A 23084-nucleotide genomic window follows, 5' to 3' on the forward strand; every position below is an offset into this window, starting at 1 on the left:
AGACTTCACCTGAAGCAGGTTCCACTGCTTAAAAAGTGCAAAGCCACCATCTTCAGGGTGCGCTTAGAACCAACCTGTTAGGTGCTTCTTATTAGGGCTAAGGGCTCTTAAGTCCTATCTACTGGCCAGTATCTAGAGCTCCTTTGTCAGCTCAGCTGAGGCTGTGAGAGGTGCCTAAGTCCTTGCCTCGGCCCCCAGGACAGACCAGAAGGGGCACAAGACGCTAAGGATCTCTTGACCACTCAGCGACCCACCTTCTCCTCCGCTCCACCCCATTCCTCTGCCCTCCACGCGGTGGTGGGTGGGCAGCTCCCCTCCCAGCGCTGCCCCATCCGGGGAAGAAATCCATTCCGATTGCCCCTTTCCTCCCAGGTGGTATTTCTCTTCACCCCTCCAAGTTTTAATGGCTCTATTTTATTATATTTTTGTTCTGTGTCACGTTTCTGTCTGTTTGGCATTTTCAATTGCCTCCTGTCTCTGGGCCCTTTGGAGGGTGGGGAAAGGCCATTCAATAAATCTAAGGTATGATCACGAGGATGGCAGTGCCCGATTGCTATGACACCCACAGGGCTGGGAAGGTAGAGCTAATTAGTCGGAAAACTTACTTTTCAGGCATGAGTCACTGGAAGCAGGTGTCGGGGGAGCCTTTAACGAGGCCCTCGTGACTTGGATGATATTTCCACTCTGCATCACTGCATGTATACTGTGCTGAAATAACAGTAGGTTCCGAGAGAGAGAGAGAGAGAGAGAGAGAGAGAGAGAGAGAGAGAGAGAGAGAGAGGGAGAGGGAGAGGGAGAGGGAGAGGGAGAGGGAGAGGGAGAGGGAGAGGGAGAGGGAGAGGGAGAGGGAGAGGGAGAGGGAGAGGGAGAGAGAAAGGAAAGTAGGAGGGAGGTGGTGCTTGAAAGACCCTGCATCCAAACTGTGGAGGATTGAATGTTAAAACCAGACCCTTTCCTCTTTCTGGTCCTCTTTCATGTTTCTCTTCATTCGTTCAACAACTGTTTATTGAGCACCTACTAGGGGCCAGGCCCTGTGCTGGGTGCTGGGAGCCAGCTGGGAGCTGTACCACTGTGTCCCTGCCACCTGCCACTGACCTCCTTGTGCAGGAGACAGAGAGTAACCAAGTGACCACAGAGAAATAAACAAGGTGATTTCAGAGGCTGAGTCGAGGAAGAAACTCAAGCAGGGTAAGGGGAGACGGTGGGGTGCTAGAGGTCAGGGAAGGCCTCGCTGGGGACTCAGGTCAGCACGGGATGGACCCAGCCATGCAGGGAGAGAGTTCTGGGCAAAGACGTCCACAGGAGTGAAAGTCCCAACTTGGGAATGGGTGGGTGAGTCTGAAGAGCAGAACTAGGCCAGCGTGGCTGGGTGGTGTGAGCAAGACAGAAAGAGGGGGAGATGAAGGTGGGGAGGAGGGCAAGACCCAGGACATGCAGGGTGTTTGGGTTTTATTCTTAATGTAAAGGACAGCCATGGGAGGATGTAGGGGGAGGGAGATGAGATTTGCTTTGAAGATTTGCCACTCAGGGGGTGGCAGCAGGGGCATGCTGGTGGAGGCCCAGGAGGTTTGGGATGAGGAAGAAGAAGATGTTGCTCACCCTGTGAGGGTGAGGATGGGCCCGGCTCTGTGACGTGGAAGCAAGGCCTTGCTCTGAGGCTGCCACCGAGGGGCTCCAGGCCCTGTGAGCCGGGTGGGAAGCTGTTGGGCCAGCCAGGTTCCTTCTCGACTCTGCATCTCCCACACTGCCTGAGGTCTGGAGAGCTTCCCTAGGGCCAGGGGGTGCCCTGTAGGCCTTTGGGGGTCTTCACACTGTGCTCCTCAGACCACGGCCAACCTTCCCAAAGCATCGGCCATGCTCTAGGTTTAGAATTTTAAAACATTAAAAACATATTAAAATAAACCTGGGATAGAATGAAAATTTCACCCTGTTTTTAAAGATAAAACAGAATGGTTCCATCTTTGGTCAGCAAAGCTTGATAGGTTTCTTGGTCTCTCAACTGTTAGGGATGCTTGGGGGAAGTTGGAGGAACACAGCTTACTGTGTAAAAGAGGAAGCCAGAGGGTGGGAGAGAATGGAAAAGGACCAGGGGAAAAAGGGAGCAAAGTAGGCCTGGAGATAGAGGGATCAAAGGGAAACAAGAGAGGGAGGACAGCATTTGCCAGCAGTTTTCCTAAGGGTGTCTGTCCCCTCCCTTTCCCTCCAACACCACCAGGCCCCCAGCAGACCCTCTTCCTTCTAGCACCCGCACTGGCTGGCTTTGCTGGCAAACACATTTCCTTCTTTTGAGGGATTTTCTCTTTTTCACATCGGTTTCCTTTAATCGGATATGAGCCACACTCGAGACAGACATGTTGCTGCTGTTTGTATTTTTTTCCTCCAGGCAGATCCATAAAGCAAGTTTTTTGCTGGGTGTATTATTTACACGGTGAAAAGAAGGTAGCACCCCTTACCCAAGGGATGCAAACAGCGGGGCTGGGGTGGGTGGGGAGAGCACTGATGGCCATGTGCTGGGGCTGGGCCCAGCTTCCCTTCCATCTCCAGCTGCTCAGGGGCACGTGTCCCTCTACCCATCTTGCAGGTGTCCCCGCCGGGCGTGGCTGGCACCGCCCTACGTCCCTGCCACCGGGGAAGCAGCACGCCCCTGTGGGGCTTCCGTAGAGGATGGCGCTAGCTGCACGCCGCAGAGGGCAGGCGGGGCAGGGGGGCGTCCTGGCAGCAGGGGCGGGTGGGGGGTGGGGGCGTCCTCTGGGCTCAGTTGTTGTCCCTGGTGTCTGAGGAGGCACTTCCGAACAAGATGTCGCTGTCCTGGGACACGCTGCTCAGCTGCGACTTGGTTTTGATGAGGAACTGGGCCCTGCGGAACAGCAGCCTCTCCTGCTCCTGCTTGAGCTCCAGGTAGGAGCGGGAGAAGGTGTGGAAGATGGAGGTGACCGGGAAGGCCATGAGCAGGATGCCGCTGAGGATGCTGCTCAGCGCCACCACCTGGCCGGGCGTGCTCCTGGGCACCATGTCGCCGTAGCCCACGGTCGTCATGGTGATGACGGCCCACCAGTAGCAGGCGGGGATGCTGGTGAACTCGGGGCTGTCGGCCATCTCGTTCTCGATGACGTAGAGCAGCGGGGCGAAGAGGGCGATGGCCACGCAGAGGAAGAGCAGCAGGAGCCCGAACTCGCGCGTGCAGCGGCGGGCCGTGAGCCCCAGCGTCTGCAGCCCCAGCGAGTGGCGCGCCAGGCGCATCACGTACAGGATGCGCAGCGCCCGCAGCACGCGCAGCACCAGCCCCACCTTGTCCAGGTAGCTGCTGCCCGCGCCGGGCTTGCGGCGGCCCGCGGCGGCGCCGTCCACCAGCAGCGTGGTGTAGTAGGGCAGGATGGCCACCATGTCGATGAGCGTCAGCGGGCTCCGCAGGAAGGCGAACTTGCTGGGCGCCTGGATGAGCCGCAGGAGGAACTCGAGCGAGAACCAGCCGACGCACACCGACTCCACGACGAACACGCTGTGGCACATCTGGGAACACTGGCCCTGGGAGAGAGGGGAGAGGGCACGGGGGTGGGCGTCGGCCAGGGGTCCTCGCTCTAGTCCGGCCCAAGCTCGCCGCCCTAAACTTGCAACCCCAGATTCCGGCTCCTGCTTGACACCTCTCACCCGGATGTCTTATCGGGGGTCTCAAATTCAGCGCGGCCTCCTGAGTTCTCCTGCAAACCTGCCTGCCTGGGGTTTTCCCTGCCTTACTGCTCTTGCATCTCACCTATAATTCTCAGGAAGTCCCATCTGCTTTTCCTTCAAAACAAACCCAGGATCGAACCACCCTCCCCCGCCCCTCCCCCACCCCCTTCTCCAGCCCAGGCCACTGCCCTTCCCCGCCTGGACAGTGGCAGTCACCTCCTCCCTGGGGTCCCTGCTCCCACCCACTTCCCCCCAGTCCATCCTCCACAGGTAGCCAGAGGGATCCTGGGTGAACCTAAGGCAGCCCCTGTCCCTCCTCTGCTCAGCACCCTCCATGGCTCCCATCTCACTCAGGGTAATAGTCCACGTCCTCCCTGAGCCCCCACAGCTGTCTTTCCCCTCTCTGACTTCCTCCCTCCTCCTCCACCCACTGCCCACCTACTGCAGCGTCACAGGCCTCCTCAATGTTCCTCTAACACCCCAGCTCACCCCCACTCTAGATTCCTCTTCCCTCAAACACCCACCTGGCTAACGGCCTCCCTTCCTCCAGGTCTCTGCTTCAGATGTTACCTTCTTGGTGAGGCCTTTTGTGACACCTGTTTTAAAAATGCCCCCTCTTCCCTTCTCCTGCACACCAACTTCCTTTACTCTGTTCTACTTTGTTCATAGCACTCATCATCTTTGCTATGCTTCATAGTTTGCATATTGATCATTTATTATTGTCTGCCTCCACTCCCCACCCCCCCCACCCCCCTGGGCTAGGACAGCTTTTGCATGTTGTTCCTGCTGGGACCCCAGTGCCCAGCACACGTCCTGCACACGGCAGGTGCTTGATAGAGATTTGTTAGTGGAACAGATGGGAAAGTAGTGCACTGGAGTTAGCCAGGGCTTGGGAACTCAAAGGCCTGCGGGGCCAGGTGGGCAAAGGAAATGGAGAAGTGGGCCAGGTGGAGAGGGGCCACAGGAGAGTGTGCACCCCCCCCCCCAGTGCTGCCCCATACAAATCTAGGCTTAAGGCTGCCTTTCTGCATTTTCCAAGAGGACCTGGGAGTCCAGATTTTTACATGAACTCTCCTGGTTTTTAATGTTGGTGACTAATTCAATACCAAGGAAATTCTCAAACTACATCGATGCACTAGATTTGGCATGTGCGTCACCACCTGTTTCTCTGGTCTGGAGTATAACGGGATGGCTGGTCGGTGTGCAGTGGCTTTGGATGGCTTTGGATCTCATTCTCAAAGGGGCCTTGGGTAGAGAGGGAAGGGGTGTATGGTTTCAGCCTGGGGGCAGCTTGCAGGTTCTTGGCACAGCTGGGTTCTAAAGGTCCTGCTCCTATAGGTCTCTCTCCTGAAAAGGTTAGAAACTGGAGACATGAACTAATTCTTGGTGGGGCTTTAAGGTCATGGACCTCTGGGGCAGGAAGCCACCTCCTCTGGGAAGCCTTCCTGGAGTGCACCCTTCAGTATCCCAGCGCTGTTGGTGGGCCTCGCACACAGAGCCCTTCATAGTGTGCCCCATACGTATGGCTCCTGGGTTGTGTGTTACTACCACTGCCCTCTGCTCCCCTTGGACTTGAAGCTCCTTGAGGTTGGAAGACTTGATCTGGCCACTCTGCTCCCCACTGTGGAACCTGCATACAGCAAGCACTTAAATATGTGCAGAAGGGGCAAATGAAACCAGGAATCCCACTGGCCAATAAAATGAAGAACAGCATTTTCACTGAGTCATGAAAAAGGCTAGATATTACTTAAAAAAAAAAGCAAGTGTCAGATGTTGAATAAAACAGTGGCTTTATTAGTATTTTCCTGATAAAATCAGGATTGCAGATGTTAGAACAAAGAAGAAATGTATACTAAGTACAGGTTCCTCCTGTTATGTCTTAGGTGGTGTGTGTTTCTTTTCTTTCTTTTGGCAATGGGGCTGACAAGCTTTACCCCTCAGTACCTCCCATGTGCTCGTTTTGCACCAGGTGCTGTTCCAATCACTTCACCTGGACTCACCCGTGGAATCCTCACCACAGTGAGGTCAGCTAGTCATAGCCCTTTGGACAGGTGGGGAAACTGAAGCACAGAGAGATTAAGTCACTTGTCCAAGGTCACAGAGCCAGGGCAAAATGGCATTCGAATTCAGGCAACCAGGCCCCAGCCCTGTCCTCTTTGTCACTGCATCTCATGCTTAGCAAAAGTAAAGTTTCCTGGTTGAGTACTGTTTTTTTTTTTTTTAACATCTGTTTTTAAAATTCAATGTTTCAAAAGAATACCTGAAATCCTCTGTGGGTTATAAATCGGGCAGCTATTGCTACTTCCTCTGTAATATTTGTATGTGGAAATATCCTCCTGTGATGAGTATTTCTGGTGTTAAATCAGAGAAGGCCTGTAAAGCATCAGCATGGGCACAGCCCCCAGTGGGTGCTCAATCCGTGCTCACTAGCACGATGCATGTGTTTGGTTCACGTCACCACGCCTACTTCTCCAGCACCTACGCAATTTGTACCTGTCAGAGATCTTTCCATCTTTCGTGAAACTTGCTTCTAAATCTCCCGTGTGTAAGGAAGGGACCACTGGGCCCTCAGGTCTCAAAAATGAGGATGCTGACCTGGGGAGTTCACGCATGGACTCAGCTCCTGCCAAGAGCTGCTGTGCATGCGTGACTGCCGCCTGGGGGGGCCTGACTTTATTGTTTTTTTTTTTTTTTTTTTTTTAAGAGAAGCTGGGAGTTTGAGTTTTTATATGAAAAACACCTTACTTTTACATGTTGGCAACAAAATAAAAAATTTAGGGAACAATGTCTGAGCCAATCACACACATCCGTGGGACTGTTTTGGGTCCCCAGGATGCCCATGGACAATCCATACTTGCATGTTTATAGAATATAGAATTTGTACCCGGACCTGGGTTACAAGGCACGTGGCTCTGGGAAGCTGCTGTGCCTCAGTGTCCTCATCTGTCAGGTGGGTGTGAGAGCTCAGGATGACTGGCGGGCTCAGAGAAGATGCCAGATTCATGTGCAGCCCAGCTCCTGGCTCCTGTGAGCTTTCTGGTGGCCCTTAGAATTGAGCAAAGACCCTGTTCCCAGCACTGGATTAAATGCTTTCCATGCATTCTCTTATTTAACACAAAGAAACCACCATTTGAGGATGTACATGCATGCACACACACACATGCACACACACCCTTGTAAAAGTTACATTCAGAACCTGGAAAATCTTACTAGGATATTTTTAATACAAAACAATTAGGAAGGCTGCAAAAGGACTCAAGTGGGTAAAATAAACTTGTGATGATGTACTCAACATGCTTAGCCCTGGGTGCAGCCCATTGTGAACAACATCCGTCTATTTATTCACTCATTTGTTCTTTCAGCAAATAGTGGCTGAGAGCCCTGTCTGCACTGGACACTGTTCTAGGCACTGGGGTCACAGAGATGACCAAGACTGGCCTGACCTTTCTCCCCCTGGGGATCACGTTTTAATGGGAAGGCAGACAACACACATGTAAAGACACCATAATGCAGAGTGCCTGGTGATGCTATTGGGCCAGTGCAGTCAGGGAAAGCTTCTCGGAAGAGGTGACAGTGGGCCTGCATGGAGGATGAGGACTCCTGGGAGAAGAGGGGTCCCTGCCAACTGCTTTGCCTCCTGTCCTCAGAGACCCTTCCCCGACCATCACCGCGGGCTGTGGGCTCTTACCTGCTCCTCTTCCTCCCTCAGGCTGGGCAAGGTGCTGACCGAGAGGTTGACGGCAGTGACGGTGACAAAGAGCACCGAGAGGCAGGCGAACACCTTGCCGGGCAGCCCCGAATGCGGCCGCTCCACCATGTCGCGCAGTCTCCGCATGCAGTGGCCCAGGCGGCCCCCACCCCCGGCCGGGCCCTGGCTGTCGCCGCCCTCGCTGTCCAGCGGGTCGTCCTCGTCGTCCCGCTCCACCATCTCGGCGAACTCCTCGATCTTCTGCAGGTAGCGGCGCTTGCAGCAGCCGTCCAGGTGGTCCTCGGCGATGCCCCAGTAGAGCAGCTCCTCCTGGAAGGACAGGGCGCACATCTCCCGCAGCAGCCGCAGCTTGCCCGCCCGCAGGAAGGTCAGGATGGTGCCGAAGGCCCCCGGGTTGCGGTCAAAGAAGAACTCGTTGCAGGTCACGTCGTAGTCATCGCACACGTTGAGGATGTCGTCGAAGTTGGTGCAGGCCTTGAGCTGGCCCAGCCGCGTCAGCGGGAACTCGTCGAGCGTGGTCCAGGGCAGCGAGTACTTGATGCCCCCCACGTTGATGATGATCTGCCGCCGGCGGTCCTCGGGCTGGCCGCCCTGGCGGGGGGCGTCCTGCGGCCGCAGCTGCTGGGCCCGGCGGTAGAACACGCCCTTGAGCGCCCGGCTCTGCTGGAAGAAGGCCGGCTTGAAGGAGGAGTTGGAGGCGCAGCTCAGGGCGCTGTAGTCGAAGTCGGAATTGTCTCCCGGTAAGAGGGTCATCTTGGGCCTTCACATCCCTCTCGGGCCTGGGGGCACAAGGGGGGACAGACCCTCAGTGATTCCAAGTCTTGGTTAAGCTGCACCTCACTGAGAATGCTGATTCCCCAAATATTCACCTAGGGGTGAAGAAAACCACATTATTGTTCAGCATCTCCTAAACTGCAGGGTTTCACAGGCTGCCTGCACCGCTTTCCACCTCATTTATGCCGCAAACATTTACTGAGCACTACTGTGTGCCAGGTGCTGCCGCTGGCACTGGGGATCCGGCAGCACGCAGACCCAGGCGGGGTCCCGACCCTGAGTTGACAGCCTTGGGCATGGCCAGGCAGCACCTGTGCGGTTGTTTACTCTGTGCTCTATTTTAAATCAACCCAACTTATTACTATTATTATTTTTTGCATTTATTTTCCTGGGAGAGGCAATTTAGTGTAGTGCAGTGGTCTTCAACCAGGGAAGATTTTGCCACCAGGGGACATTTGGCAATGTCTGGAGGTATTTGGGGTTGTCACAATCTTGGGGTTGCTACTAGCATCTAGTGGGAAGAGACCAGGGTTGCTGCTAAACCTCCTCCAATGCACAGGGCAGACCCCACAACACAGAGAGTTATCCAGCCCCACATGGCCACAGTGTGTGGTGAAGAAGCCCAGGTGTTGAGATGACTGGCACAGACCCTGAAGCCACACAGCCTGGGCAAGTGACTCGACTTGGTGCACCTCAGTTTCCTCATCTGTAAAATGGGGTAACCACATGACCTCCTTCCTAGACTTCCTGAGAGGATTAAATGACTTATGTACATAGAAACACTTAATGCAATAACTGGCATGCAGTAAGTACTTAATATATGTTGTCCATTATCACTGTAATCTTAAAGAGACACCCTGTGTTGCTGCCATAAATAAAAGCAGTGTACAGAGAAAACACAATCATAAAAATAGTGCGTGACGGCTCATGGATAAGCAACATCAGCTGGAAGAGAGAGGGGTGAGCTGGCAGGCATACCTGCTCCTCCACCTGGGCACACTCTCCTCCAGGAAGCCCTCCTGGCTCTTCCAGCTAAACTGAGTGCCCCCCTCCCTTAACACCTGGTACATCTGTCTTTGTGACACTTACCTTGCTGTTTTAAAATGATCTGTGTGCAAGCCTGGCTGCTTCATTAAACTGCCGGCTCTTTGCGGGGGAAGAACTGTGCTGTACTTATCTCTGAATCCCTGGTGCTCAGCAGTGTATGAGCTCAAAAAAGTGCTTGCTGATTGAGTAAAGGTGCTGCTGCTGAGGCCAACGTGACCAGGGCACTTCTGAGAAATCGGGGTCAGATATCAGCTGGCAGGGATGCCTTCCTTCTTGACCTTCAAAGCTAAGGGTCTGCACCACTAGAATGGGATTGCTTACTCATCCAGAGCTCATGGACTGAATTTAGTTCACAAATATTTTGCTTGGCTTGAAGAACATTTTGAAAATTGAGACATTTCATGTAAAAATTTATATCCTTGGCTTCTTTGGAAAAATAAGAAGATCTGGCAACACTTAGCCCAAATTCCAGGTGGGAAATGGCTGCCCCCTTTAGGTGGGGCATGGATACTTCAATCCACTACAGTCCCCACCACTCCCTATTGTCTCCCCAACACCCACATACTTCACTCTTGGATGTTTCCTTCCTGGTCCCAGTAGGCACTGGAGACTGAGAACCCTGGCTGATAGTAATGGAAACTCTTCAGAATTAAGTTGATGGATAGAAAAATAGCAGTAGTCTAATACTCTGCTTTTTAATCACTATCCCTCCCCCAGCCCAATCCCCCACGGAAGCAAGGGCTATTGGCAGAATTTAACAGAATTCCAAATGAAAACCGTTTCCAATACCTGAATGTCAGGGCTATGGACATGTTCAGGGAAAACACACACACACAATGCATGGGTGAGAAACATGTTTTAAAAACACCTAGGGAGGTTCAGGTTTGAAAAGGGTTCCTAGCAGGAACTCTTAAGAAAACAAAAACAACAGCAAATCACCACTCCACTCATTTATCTTTGGGGAAAGCTACAGTTTCACAGACGGGGTTTGGGAAAACTAGGGTACACCTGTGTTTGAAATAAAAATGATTTGATTTTAGTGTGTTTTTAACTTCACATAAAATTGGAACCCTTTTTTTCAGGCAATGCCTGCCAGGATCCCTCGGAGGTGTGAGAATAATCCTTTTTAAGCACTTCACATTAGCAATACCGCTTTTCAGCTCTGATGCTTTATCTTTGCCACCAAAGACAAGAGTAAAAATGACATTCTGTTTGGCAAGAATGGTGATGGAGTCAGAGGAACATTCCTTTTCTCCCCAGAACCCCAAAGGGCCCTTGTGAAATTCCCACAGCTGTAATCACCTCTTCCCTTTCAGAATTTCTTGTTCTAACCCTCCCCACTTTCCCTCAAGCAGAAAGCTTTCCCAATTAGCGATTTCTCATTTCTTTCCATCATGCCATGTCTTGCATGCGAGTTAGTTATCTTGTCTCAGCAGATTGTTTAATATGAATGGGGGGGGGGACAACAATTCTGCAAGCATCACCCTTGCCAAGCCAGAGTGCCCTGGCACAGGGCAGATGTTGGAATTTTCTAAATGAGGGATGGACACATTTCTCTGTGGCCTCTGGCCGGGCTGATGCCCGATCTGTTTGTGTGGGAAGGATGGCTTCACGTGCTCTAGACTCGAGAGTGAAGTTCAGATGTCAGACTTCAGGAAAATTATGCTGCTTTTCATCAAGCCTGCTACCTCCACAGAACTGCCTCTGTCAGTTCCACAGCATAATGGATTTTTTTTTTTTATTAGAGAAGTTGTGGGTTTACAGAACAGTCATGCATAAATTATAGGGTTCCCATGGACCACCCTATTATTAACACTTTGCATCGGTGTGGAACATTTGTTACAGTCAATGAAAGCACATTTTATAATTGTACTATTCACTATAGTCCATGGTTTAACTTAGCTCAGGGTTCCTGTTTGTGTAGTGCAGTTCCATGGATTTTTTTTAAATAAATTTATTGTTATCATCTATACCACCTAATATTTCCCCCTCTAACCATATTCATATATATATGTTTAATAATGTTAAAATTATGTTCACAGTGTTGTGCTACTGTCACCACCATCCATTACCCAAACATTTCTACTGTTCAGAATAAGAACCCTGCATAATTTAAGCCTTAACTTCCTGTTCCTTATCCCCACCCCATCCCCTGGTAACCTATATTCTAGATTCTGACTCTATGACTTTGCTTATTCTAATTATTTCATATCAGCCTAATAGAGTTTAATGATTTTGCCACTGAGGGTCTATGGATGCTTGGGAAGAGGAAGCTGTTTGACAAAGGGGCTGAGGTGGTAGGATGAGTCCTGAGAGAGCTGTCATTCATTCATTCATTCAGTCATTCATTCACTCAATAAACAGATACTGAGCACTTACCACATGTCAGACCCTGTGCTAGGTCTGAGGTTGCAGCAGAGAACAAGACAGACCCAGCCCCCACCGTCAGGAGCTGACATTCTAGTGGGGGAGACGGTCACCAAATGAGTACAAATACCCTCCATCTGGAGTGAAAGCTGAGTAGGAGAGAGAACAGGTGACAGATGGAGAATGACTAGGGTGGGGTGGGGACACCACTGGCTGGAGTGGTCAGGGAGGGCCTCTCGGAGGAGGTGGCATTGGGGCTGAGTCTCACGGACATGATGACCTTGGGTAGAGGAACAGCGAGAGGGTGCTCCCTGACCCTGGAATGGGCCTGAAGAGAAGAGCAGGCCAACGCGGCTGGGGCCGAGTGAGTACGGGGAGGGTGGCAGGTGCCAGATGCCAAACGGAGAGGGCCTAGTGGGCCACAAGATGAAATGGAGCTGGGATTTCATTCTACGTGGGATAGGAAGTCCACGGGAGGAGGGGGGGCAGCTGTGTCGAGAGTAGTCTGTGGGTGGAGATGGGAAACAAGGCTGATGGCTACTCCAATCATTCCGAAAAGAGACGAGGGGCTCATGCCAGTTTGGCTGTGAAGGAGACGTGGTGAGGCAAGTGGATTTGGGAAGAACTTTGGAGGAAGAGCCAATGGGACTTGCTGAGGGGTGGTATGTGGGGTGGGAGGGAAAGAGAGGACTCACGGAAGACTGTAGCTGTGCCACTCCCTTGGGTGGTGTTTGAATGAGGCCTGAGTGAGAGAAAGCATCCCCGGGCTTTGGGATGACGAAGAGTGGGAGAGACGGTGGGTGAAATCAAGGAGCGAGCAAGTGAGCAAGAACGGAGGCATTGTGACGATGGTGTGCAAGGGGAGGTGCCCATGCCTCAGAAATTCCGTCACTACAGTGTTTGGTCTAGAAACGCGACAGGCTTTTACGGATACTCTTAGATGATCTAAGAGTGTACGCCTGTTTTTCACATTGTTTCTTTTTATTTTAGGAAAGACCTGGCTCAGCTGGAGAGGGGCAGGAGAAGCCCAGTAGAGACCCCAGTAAGCTACAGAGAGATGGCAAAGCCCAAAGGTGGGGTTGCTAGCTGGGCCCAGCATCCGGCACCTGCTTCCTGGGTGAAGGTGCACTCCAGGTCAGGGCTGACTGGTGAGTGCTGGTAAACATCACTGGGGGTCCCCAAAGATGTCCACATCCCAGTCCCCAGGACCTGTGAGTAGGTGAGGTTACCTGGCAGAGGGATGAGGGATGCAGAGAAAGTGAAGGTTGCGATCGGCTGAACATGTGATGGGAGATTATCTGAGATTTTCCAGGTGGGCCCAGGGTAACCTTGAGGGTCCTTCTAAGTGAAAGAGGGCAGCAGGAAAGTGAGTGTCAGGGATGTGATGTGAGAGACTCAACCCGCCACTGCTGGCCTTGACAGTGGAGGAAAGGGCCACGAGCCAAGGAACGTGGGAGCCTCTAGAAGAAGCTGGAAAAGGCAAGGATACAGATTCTCCCCTAGAGTCTCTAGAAAGCATGCAGCCCTGCTCACACCTGATTTTGGCCCAGGAAGACCCACTTCTGACTTCTGACCTCCAGAAAACAGTAAGATAATAACTCTGAGTTCTTTAAGCCACTTCAATTTGTTACAATAGCAACAGGAAATGAACTCAAGGGGTGTTCAGAAAAAGCTGGTCTTACTCCAGGATGGGGGCAATTTCCCGATTACCCCAAGCTGGGGAGGCAGGAACCCCCCAGTCCCCTGCCCACTGAAATCAGGAGACCTGGGTTCAAGGCCAGTTGCTCTGACTTTGAGCAAGTCACTCTGTACCCCTGAGACTCACTCTTCTCATCTGTTAAATGTGGACATGAAGGGCTCCCACCTTTTTGAGTTACTGTGAAGACTAAAGCAGACAAGGGATGTGAGTGCTGGGGCCAGTACCTGACATGCAGCGAGCCTCAGCAGATGCTTGCTGTATTATTATTAGCTGAGGGGACCCTACCACTGACCCCCAAACCCAACCCCCACTCTCCCCCCTCCTACCAAGAGTGACTCCTTTCTTGAATGGATCCACCAGGATCTGGACCCAGGATTGTCTGACCCCCAGAGCCCCTTGCTGGAGGGGGTGTGGTCTGGTTGAGCCTTCTGGGAAAGCCATCGGGTGGTACTGAGTGAAATGAAGGGCGTTTTTGCTGTTGACCGAGCAATCCCACTTCTAGGTCTGCAAGATTGTGGCAAACATTGTTGATAATAAATTATTTGCACTCCAGTCCTTGACTCAGGGTCTGCTTCTGGGAAATCAGACCGAAGAGAGGAACAATGTACAAGAATGTGTGTCTAGCACTGCTTGTGGAACTGGGGGGCTAGAAGGCCCCTGCCGTCCATCCCCGGGAGGGCAAATTTGGTAGAAGTGGATTATGGAATCCTGTGCAAGAATTAGAAGCAATGAACCAGATGTGCATTTAGCAACATGTTTAGATCTTTAAAACATGGTGCCGAGTGAAAAAAAACACAACCGAAGTTTATACATTATGCATTACGTAAGTTGTAAATTAACACACTCACACGCACACTATTACACGTTTTACAAGGACTCAAGCACATTTACGGACCAATATCAACCATGTGGGGCTTCCTGGAGGGGCAGGGGACGAAGCCCGGGGGTTGGAATGAAGGGGAAAAATGAATAAGAGTGCTTTGCAGAGAACAATGACGAGGAGTGCTATGAAATAACGCATGTGGTTACCAGGATTGTGGGTTTCAACTCAGGCTAAAAATGAAAAATGAAGAGTACAACAATGCTAAAACCACTTCTTCAGAATCACACCAGGTGCTCAGTGGAAACAGCGATTCCTACGCTTCTCCCTAGATGTCTCAACCAGAGTCCCTGACTCCTTCCCTGGCGCCTTCCAGAGGCTCCCTGGGATCAGGAGATTTTCCTGAATACTGAAGTTCAGGAGAGAGCAAAGGGAGGGTCCCATGAATGCCGGGAGGTCCCCCAGGGGCTGCTCCTGCCTCCTGCCCTCTGTACCCCCTGCCCAACTTCTCACCCTCCTCACGGCTTCTAGAAGGCTCTGTGGGACCTCTCTCAGGGAGCTTCACTGGAAAAATCAAAATCCTGGTTCGAGAGAAAAGCCTTCTGCTTTGGGGTCACCTTGGTGGAAACCCCCTTTGTGAGCCCACAGGTCTGCTGGAGCTCCCGCCCTGTGCAATTTCCTCTTGGTTAAAAGATGATGTTCTCGAGCTAGGACTGTCAGCCAAGACCCCCAGGGCGGGTAGTACACGTTTCCAAAGGTCAGTGATCATTTAAACCACAAGGAGCTCCGAGGGGCAGCCCCTGCAGGAGGCCACTCTGGGGTCGGTGCATGGCTGAGGGTGGGTGCGGGGCCTCAGGAAACGGGGTTGCGGGGTGCAGTGGGATGGTACAGAGGTTGGCTGGCCATCACCCCACTCCTGCCAGGAACTTGTGGGGGTCCGGGCCTGAGGCCTATGTGCTCTTGCGGAGTCCCCGGCCCTCCTCCCGGAGCCCGTCTCCGACCCCATACAATGAGGCCAGCAGCACGGCAGGGCTTCCCGAGGATCCCGCGAGCGGAGGCTGCTGCGGGTATCAGCAACGGCACCTGATCTCCCGTCCCTGGGGCCGCGTTCCATCAACAACACGAGAGGGTTCCAGAAACCATCGTGCCCGGATCCCAAATGCTAAAATACCTCTTGGGTCTCTCTCAGACTCTGCTCTCCCTGTCTTTATGCCCGTCTCTTACGACTGAGTGGGAGGGGGGATACAGAGAGCACCAGTGTCACACAGCCACGACCACGGCCTCCCTTGACTGCACACCCCCAAAGTGCCGGGCATTGTGCTAGGAGCTTTAATTGCACAAGCCCGTGTCCTTCCCTAGGAGGCAAGATCTGCCATTAACACCTCCATTTTACAGAGAGGGGCAGAGAGGCTCTGAGAAATGAATACTCATGACTGGTGATAAGTGATGAAGCCAGAATGAAACCAGGTCCAACCCAACCTCTTGACCTCTGCATTTTACTGCCTCTGGGGGTCACTGGCCCCTTGTGGGGAGGCTCTGCCATCTCCAAAGAGCCAGGGACTGGGTCTCTCTAAGTCTCCCTTTTCTATGGACAACATTTTGAGTCTTTGGGGCTGGGGAAAGCAGTTAAGGGCCCATTGTTGGGGGAAACATCTTTATTCCTATTTTGTATTCACACAAGAGCAGAGCAAGAAATCAGCATAACCCATGATTTTGTCAAACTCTGGGTTGCCGTTCTGGCCTCTGGACAGAAGAGCCATCCTGTGGTGGAGTCAGACAGCAGCTACAGTGATGGGTAAGGGTTCTGGATCCCAGCTGCCTGGCTCACCACTTCCAGCTGTGCCCCCTTTTTGGCAACCACTTTCCCTCTCTGTGCCAGGGTATCCTCAGCCCTGAGCTGGGTAATCCTTCCCTGCCTCAGGCGGCCGCTGATAAATACACAGTGCTTGGAGCTGCGCCTAGCATGTGGAAGGGCTGTGTGCGTGTTTGCCAGGGAGGATTTTGTGCAACAAGCTTGCCACCTCCCCTCTCCTCTCTTAGAGGAATGTGAGACAGAAAACACCTTCTGAAAGGCTGCGCCTCATTCCTGGCTCTCCCTCTCACCTGGCACTAAAGCAGGTCACTCACCTTGGCTGGGCCTCAGTTTCTCCAGCCATAGACAGAATAATGCCCTCTCCCCCACAAAAAATGTCCAAGTCCTAACTCCCAGAACCTGTGACTATGTGACCTTACATGGCAAAAGGGACACAGATGAGATTAAGTTAAGAATTTTGAGATGGGAAGATTATTTTGGATACCCAGGTGGGCCTAATGTCACCACAGGGGTCCTTATAAGAGGGAGGTGGGAGAGTCAGAGGCGGTGAGTGAGATGAAAGCGAGGTTGGAATGCTATGGAGCCAGGAGCCGGGGAATGTGGGCAGCTTCTAGAAGCTGGAGAAGGCAAGGAAGTGGACGCTCCCCCAGGGCCTCCAGAAAGGAACACAGGGCCCTGCAGACACCTTGATTTTAGTCTGTGAGGCCCTTATCATCCTGAACTGTGTCAGATAATACGTTAGTGTTGCTTTAGGGCACTAAGTTTGGGGTAATCTGTGGTAGCTGGAAACCAATACAACCCCCAAGAAAAGCATTTCTTTCCCCAGCCCCTCAGGCTTTGGTTTCTTTCTGAACCACTGTTCCCAACCTGTGTCATTCCCGACCTGTGTCATTCCCCAACTCGGAGCAGGTGTCAAGGGCCCCCATCAACCTCTCCACCCTGCCCTTTGCTTGGCTCTGCCACGTTTCCTGCCAGCGCAGCTTCATCTGCCAGGGTGAGGGCTCCTGACTGAGCTGACTCAGATGCCACATTAAACCCCAATTAAAATGTTAATCAAAAAGGATCTGGCCAGGAGCCCAGTCCGGCCTGGTGTGCTGGGTCTCCATGAGACTTAGCACCCACGTGGGGAATCCTTCTTTCTCAGCCACCTGCTGTCCTTGCCACAGTCCAGCCACAACGAACCTCAGCCTTGCTTCCTTGGAGCTGGAGCCTGGGAGACTTGTACCGAGAGCTGGGCCCTTCCCTCCACCCCTACTCACCCCATCTCAAATGAGACAAAGTGCCTGAATCTCACCACTATAAAAAAGACAGAAGCTGCCTCTGGAGGTGCCACATTTTGCTGCTGGCAAAATAACACCCAACGCACATTTGCCTTCTACCAGGAGGTATTCTGGGGCGGGAGCCAGAAGATCCTTTTCTTATCTGTCTCCTTGCAGGCTGGATTTTGGGAATATAGGCTTAAACGGGGAGCAGGCTTGTGGGGGAGTGGTGGGAACCTTGGGGTATGCGCAATTCCTCAGCCCTTTTTGGGTAGTCAGTGTTAAGACTGCAGGCTCTGGGGTCCGCTGTGGCGGGGAAGAGGGAAGGGGGAGGTGGTTGCCCTACAGCTGGGGGAACATCGCTGGCACAATTCAGGTCCTACCTGTGGCAAATTTACTATATGGTCTGATTTTGTTAATCAAATACAGTCTGCTATATAATAAAAATGGCCAACAGCAATTGAGTGCTTGCAGCAAGACTCTTGCCTCTCCCCTCTATACTAACTGTAATTAAAGGGGCTTTTCCAGCAGCCATTTCCTACCGAGGGACTCCATTTCTGGAGGATTCCCAGACTCCTATACCTTTGACAACGGGAAGTGTTGACTCAATCATGTCTTTGGAAAGGGGGTTTGGAGAAAGGACAGCCCACTCAAGACACCCTTTAGGGGCCCTCCTAAAGGATGTATCCCCAGTTGCAGTCTGAGTCTCTTAGCCCTGCATCCAGGAAACATCTCTCTGCTCTTCTGTTCTCAGAGCGTCCCCCTCACCTTCTGCCAGAGCCCAGCTGCAAGGCTGGTGCAGGGGATTCAAACTTGCAGCTTGGCTCCCGATCTGACCCAACTCAGGCTCCAGGGCGTCCCCAGGCTCAGTTCTCCAGCCTGTGCAGAGGAACCAAAGCTGTCTTGTTTCCAGTGCATTCATGGTTCCCTGTGGGTTTCGAGTGTGTCCCACGACAGACATTTTTCCACTGCATGGGCTGGCTTAGAAGAAGGACAGCCACCCCGGGGACCATCACTGGCCTGTCTTCCCTCCCTCCCCACTCGGCAGGTGCCTCTGCAGAGCTCCAAATGCCGAAGGACGAGCTCTGTCCCAGAGGGCCTGAGAACCCCACCCAAGAAAGGTGGCATGCCCTGGCCACGTGCCTCAGCCCACGGCCCCAGCCCTGGGGCTGGGTCTCCAGGAGTGCAAACTTTCCTTGGAGACACGCTGCCGGTGAAGCTCCTCACGGCGACTCTGACTGCAGTCATGTGTGTGGTTATAAAATCTGCTCTAGTGAATAAATCTGTGCTGGGATTCACAGAGGCAGGCAACCCGCCCCATCCCCTCCCCACCATGAATCAGAGCTTTTCCTGCTTCCTCTGCTCACCTCCGCCTGCACTTATCTCAGGGTGTCAGAGGAGGGGGCTGTTTTGCTCACCTCACCCACCTGTGATCCTCGGCACCTGGCACCCTTTAGGTGCTAAGGAATAGTAGGTGCTTAGGAAAACGCCTGCCGTGTGGACAACTTAATAAAACCCAGCGGTGGGAGCCTGCATTCATCAGTAATGTTAGATGGGTGTTTCTTAACCTTTTTTTGTTGTTGTTCATTATCACCTCCCCGAAGGAGACTTTTTAGACATTTTTTCCTTATCTAAGAACCAATTCTCCCACATCCCCTTGAGAATGCATGCATTAGCTGAACCAAGAATGACCAGCCTGCAACCTGTGACTTTCTCCCATACATGCATGGGTGGGCAGCTGGCCACCCCACCAGGCTGTGACCTCTTCAAGGGAGGGGCTACTTCTCTCTAAGCTGCAAACAGCTGGACCCATTGTCCACTGTCGTCTCTACAGCATAGTGCCTCAATAAATGTTTGTTGAATGAATGAATGAAATAACGAATGTTGAGCCCTTGCAAGGTGAGCTGCACACAGTAGTTGCTCAATCAATCTTTGTCCACTCCATGAATGAATGAACGAACCAACAAGCTTCTTTCTTTTCCCTCTCCCCTCAAAGACTCAATCCATCTAGGCTGAGTGAGCCCCTCCATAGCAAGGTGCCCACCAGGCTGAGGGGGAAACCATGTTTCCTGCCAACAAACGCTTGTTGAGTCAATGAACACTCAATAAGGGGCTTATTGAGCCCCGCTGGTGTCATGCTCCATTCAGTTCCCATGGAAAGAATGAATGAGGGAGGGACAGACGCACGCTGCCCCCATTGCCCAACACTTCCTTCTCCTACCCGTCCCCCCAACCCCGGCGAGCGAAAAACTTCCGCCCTCGCCAGTAGCCAGGATGTCTGCCCCGACCACCCGGCACCGCGGCAGAGAGCGTCCCGCACCCCGGGAACGCCCCCAGAGGAATCCAAGCTGGGCCCGCACCGTGGCTGCCGCGAGTGCGCTCCACGCCGCCGCCCGCGGCTGCTCCTGGTCCTCTGTCGCCCCGGCCTCCCTCCTCGGTAGGTGTCGAGTCCGCCGCAGGAGACCTGGGCTCCACGCCACGAGCAGGCGCCACGGTCACGAGCAGCCCCCGCAGCCCGAGTTTGCAGGCGCCAGGTCCGTCCGCGGCTCCGCGGAGACCCGCGAGGCTGCGGCGCGCAAAGTTCCCACCTCAAGTTCCCGGCGCGGCGGCGCGGCGTCCCGCCTCGGAGTTGGCCCGGCCGCGGCTTCCGTTCCCCCGGCTGCCAGCGGGTCCCGGGCTCGGACGCGGGAGGGGGCTGGAAGCCGCCTGGGGCGTCCGCGGCGCCTCCGGGAGCCGCGGCCAAACTTGGGCCCCCGGGCTCGGCTCGGCTTCTGCGCTCGTCCCCGGGCAGCCCCGCCTGTGCCTCCCGGTCCCCGCCGGACTCCGAGTGCTGCGGGAGCGCCGCGCAGCAGCCTCCGAGGGAGGGAGCGGGGCAGGAGGCGGGACGGAGGGAGGGGACTGCGCGCGGGGCGGGGAGAGCGCGGCGCCGGGCCTCGTCTCGCTGCCGGGTCCGTGGCAACGGCGACGCTGGCACCCGGCATCCAGGTGGCCCAGATCGGGGCCCCGCACCTCGGATCCTCGGGCCCGGCGCGCCCGCCGCGGGGGCAGCGCTCCGTGCGGCTTGTGCGGGGAGGCGGCGGTTCCCGAGCCCCGGCCCCGGGCTGTCCGCGCCTATCCCCTCGCCGTGTCTTCCACCCTTTACTCTCCACCCCCAGGGCCCTGCGTGCCTCAGACGCCCCTCGGCCCGCACGCGCCTTGCCCTTGAGGTGCCCGGGGTCCGCCCCGCGCCATCCTCCGGAGGTCGCACGCACCGCGCCACATGCCTTTTCCCGGAGGTCCAAGTGCATCGCTGACCCTGGGCTCCTCGCGCCACTATCCCAGAGCTGCACATGCCCCGTCCTTAAAGTCCCCACGCACCGCTGCCCAGGGACCGCACGCTGCACCCGTGTTGCAACATCCTGGGGTCCACTGGCGCCACGTCACGTGCCTTTTCTCGAGGTCCAAGTGCACGCTGCCCTTGGGCTTCTCATGGGACTGTGGCCCAGAAGCTGCAGGCGCAGGGCAGGGCCAACTTGTTAGGGTCAGCACGTGCAGTGCCCGATGCCTTTCCCTCCCGATCCGCCCCTAGAGGGGGCTCGGACTGGATCCTGGGTACTTAGGGCACTACGGATCGTCTCCTTGGGGAGTGAGGGTGGGTCCCTCGTGGTGAGCAGGAAATCGGCCAGTGGGGTTGGTAGGAGCCGACGAGTTGCTGGGCATTTTGATGGGAATCTGCCTGAGAGGGCACCACCTGTGGAGCCAGCCTCTTAGGACTGCTTGCCTGGCATCCTCTTTCCCTCTTTTCCTTTCTGTCTCTGTTGCCTTGTCACCTATCAGAGGTGAAGAAAATCCAGGCTGTGAGTGTTGCCTGTTGCATTCTGGTTAAGGGTGAGGAGGAGACTTGGGAGTTGTGGGTGCCCAATTTTTCTGGGGCTTCATGAGGAGATGTAAACATTGGGTGATTGTTCATTCAGCAAACATTGGCTGACTGGTGAGGGGGAGGTGTCTACAACAGACAAGGAGCTGCGCCAAAAGCTCACCTTTTGCAAGGGGAGAAGCAAAACCCAGGAAGGCTGGTAAAGTGGACAGTTGCAGTCGTAAGAAGGACATTGAAGAAACCAGAGCAAGGTAAGGGGGTACAGGGTTAGGGGAGAGAAACCACTTTGGGTAGAACAATCAGGGAAGGCTGCTCGGAGGAGGTGACATTTACACTGAGCCTTGAACAAACAGAAAAGGCCCATCTTTGGAAGCTTGGGAAAGAGAGTGGACCAGGTGGATGAAACAGCAAATGCAAAGGCCCTGAAGCGGGAAAGGGATGCATATTTGAGGAAAAACAAGGAGACCAGGTAGTCAAGGGAAGAAAGTTCTGAAGGCCTTGCAGGGGAGGCGTTGGAGGCTTTGGTGGTCAGGTGGTCCTCAAGAAACCCGGCTCCAAGTGGATATGGCCCTTGCCCATCTCTCCCATTTCAAAATTAGTGTTTAAATCATTTTTCCTTGTTTACTGTCATCTCCCCACCAGACCTCAACCTCCATCAGGGCAGGGACTGTGTGCCACCCCCCCCCCCACCATCTCCCCCATGACCGGCCCATACAGAATGGGCTTCTGAAATAATTGTTGAGGGAATGCTCAGGGCATCCTGTGGAATAGATTGAATTATCTCAGAGAGGCAGATGACTCTCTGAAGTTCACAGGATGAAGATGTAGAACAGTAGTTCTTGAACTTTTTCGAGCATCGAAATTCCCTGGCAGGCTTGTCAAAATCCAGACGGCCAGGCCCACCCCCAGTGCTTCCAATTCAGTAGGGCTGGGGGTGGGATTCTACTAAGAAAGCCCCCCATGATGCTGGGGCTGAGGGTCTGGGGATCACACGCTTTGTGAACCATCGAGGGAGAGGAATTGAAACTGACCCTAATTGGAACTGACTTTGAAGGAGCTAACACATCCTTTGGTCTTGCTTCTTTTTGTATAGGAACTGCTGGGCCCCCGCTCAAGAGGGGCTGTCCCTGGGGGCTGGGCCCATCAGAACACCCGTGCATCTAGGTCAAGTATTGGGTTGGCTTTCAGATGGAAGATACAAGCACCCTGTGTGGAGACCATCAGTAAGGCCACTACGCCTTCCCATCCCCTGCTCCCCCCTACCCCCCACTCCCCCACTCCCCCCCACAGATTCACTTGCTGTGCCCAGGAATTAAAGTACTGCTTGGTCTTATCCCTGACTTGTGTTAAACGATGTCCAATAAAATTCTTTTAAATCCTTTTAAGGAATTCCCTGTCTGCAATTCCTCCCTCCCTGATAGCCTTCCAGATTTTCAGCTCTTCTCTCCATATCATTTCCCTCCTGAGAAGCGTTCCTTCCCAAGCTGTTGTTTGGAAACGGATGTTGATGATGCCTATGAAAGCTTTTTGAAAAGATGAGAATGATGCTTCCTGAGCACCTACTGGGTGCCAGGCAGATGGCTGGGTGGTGTGGACCCACCAGAAGCACAAACCGGGCCTGGAGTGCAGCTCTGGTTTGCAGATCTGTTTTGTTTGGCCCTAGAGGGTTAAAAATAATCAAAAAAAAAAAAAAAAATTGCTTGTGAAATCTCCTGATTTTTAAAGGTTTCCATCAGTGTTTCCTTTTGAAACATTGGAAGGCCTAGCCCTTTGCAGACAAGCAGCCTGTTGAGTGCTGGCTCCCTTTTCCAGTCCCTGCTGCTGGACCTGAAGCCACATGATCTCATTTAAGTCCCTGCCCCCCACCCCCACCCCCAGGCCTCTGCGTGGCGACCCCTCCTCTTGACAATGGCAGCAGGTTGGGTCTGCGTCCAGGCCAGTCAGACCTAAAAGCCCAGGCTTGCCACTGAAAAACAAGCTGCCATTAGTATAGGGCGAAGGAGGGTGTGGTGTTGCTGGCCCCGAGGAAATACCTTAAAAGGGAGTTACTGTCAGCGGTTTAAGAATATGC

At 53.6% G+C, this 23084-nt stretch overlaps 1 protein-coding gene and 1 long non-coding RNA gene across 5 annotated transcripts; one reads left to right on the forward strand and one right to left on the reverse strand.

Annotated features, from left to right (window-relative positions):
- Positions 1-1997: 1997 nt before the first annotated feature.
- On the reverse strand, positions 1998-19970 carry KCNG1 (potassium voltage-gated channel modifier subfamily G member 1). 4 transcript variants are annotated; one of them, XM_037812326.1, is made up of 3 exons: positions 19746-19970; positions 7358-8157; positions 1998-3525 (listed from the first exon to the last, which is right to left on the reverse strand). In XM_037812326.1, exons 2-3 carry the CDS (start codon positions 8129-8131, stop codon positions 2755-2757), a joined length of 1545 nt encoding a protein of 514 aa, XP_037668254.1. In that variant the 5' UTR covers positions 8132-8157; positions 19746-19970; the 3' UTR covers positions 1998-2754. The 4 variants fall into 4 exon arrangements, with proteins under 4 accessions (XP_037668254.1, XP_037668256.1, XP_037668255.1 ...); XM_037812328.1 differs by having other exon boundaries at positions 7358-8247; XM_037812327.1 differs by lacking the exon at positions 19746-19970 and adding an exon at positions 19518-19737.
- A 960-nt stretch (positions 19971-20930) lies between these two features.
- Positions 20931-22254, forward strand: LOC119516122. The gene is made up of 3 exons (XR_005213195.1): positions 20931-21264; positions 21367-21482; positions 22107-22254. It is a non-coding gene; the product is annotated as an uncharacterized LOC119516122 (long non-coding RNA).
- Positions 22255-23084: the final 830 nt, after the last annotated feature.

The sequence above is a fragment of the Choloepus didactylus genome, chromosome 19 (genome assembly GCF_015220235.1).
Source record: "Choloepus didactylus isolate mChoDid1 chromosome 19, mChoDid1.pri, whole genome shotgun sequence".
Taxonomy (NCBI): domain Eukaryota; kingdom Metazoa; phylum Chordata; class Mammalia; order Pilosa; family Megalonychidae; genus Choloepus; species Choloepus didactylus.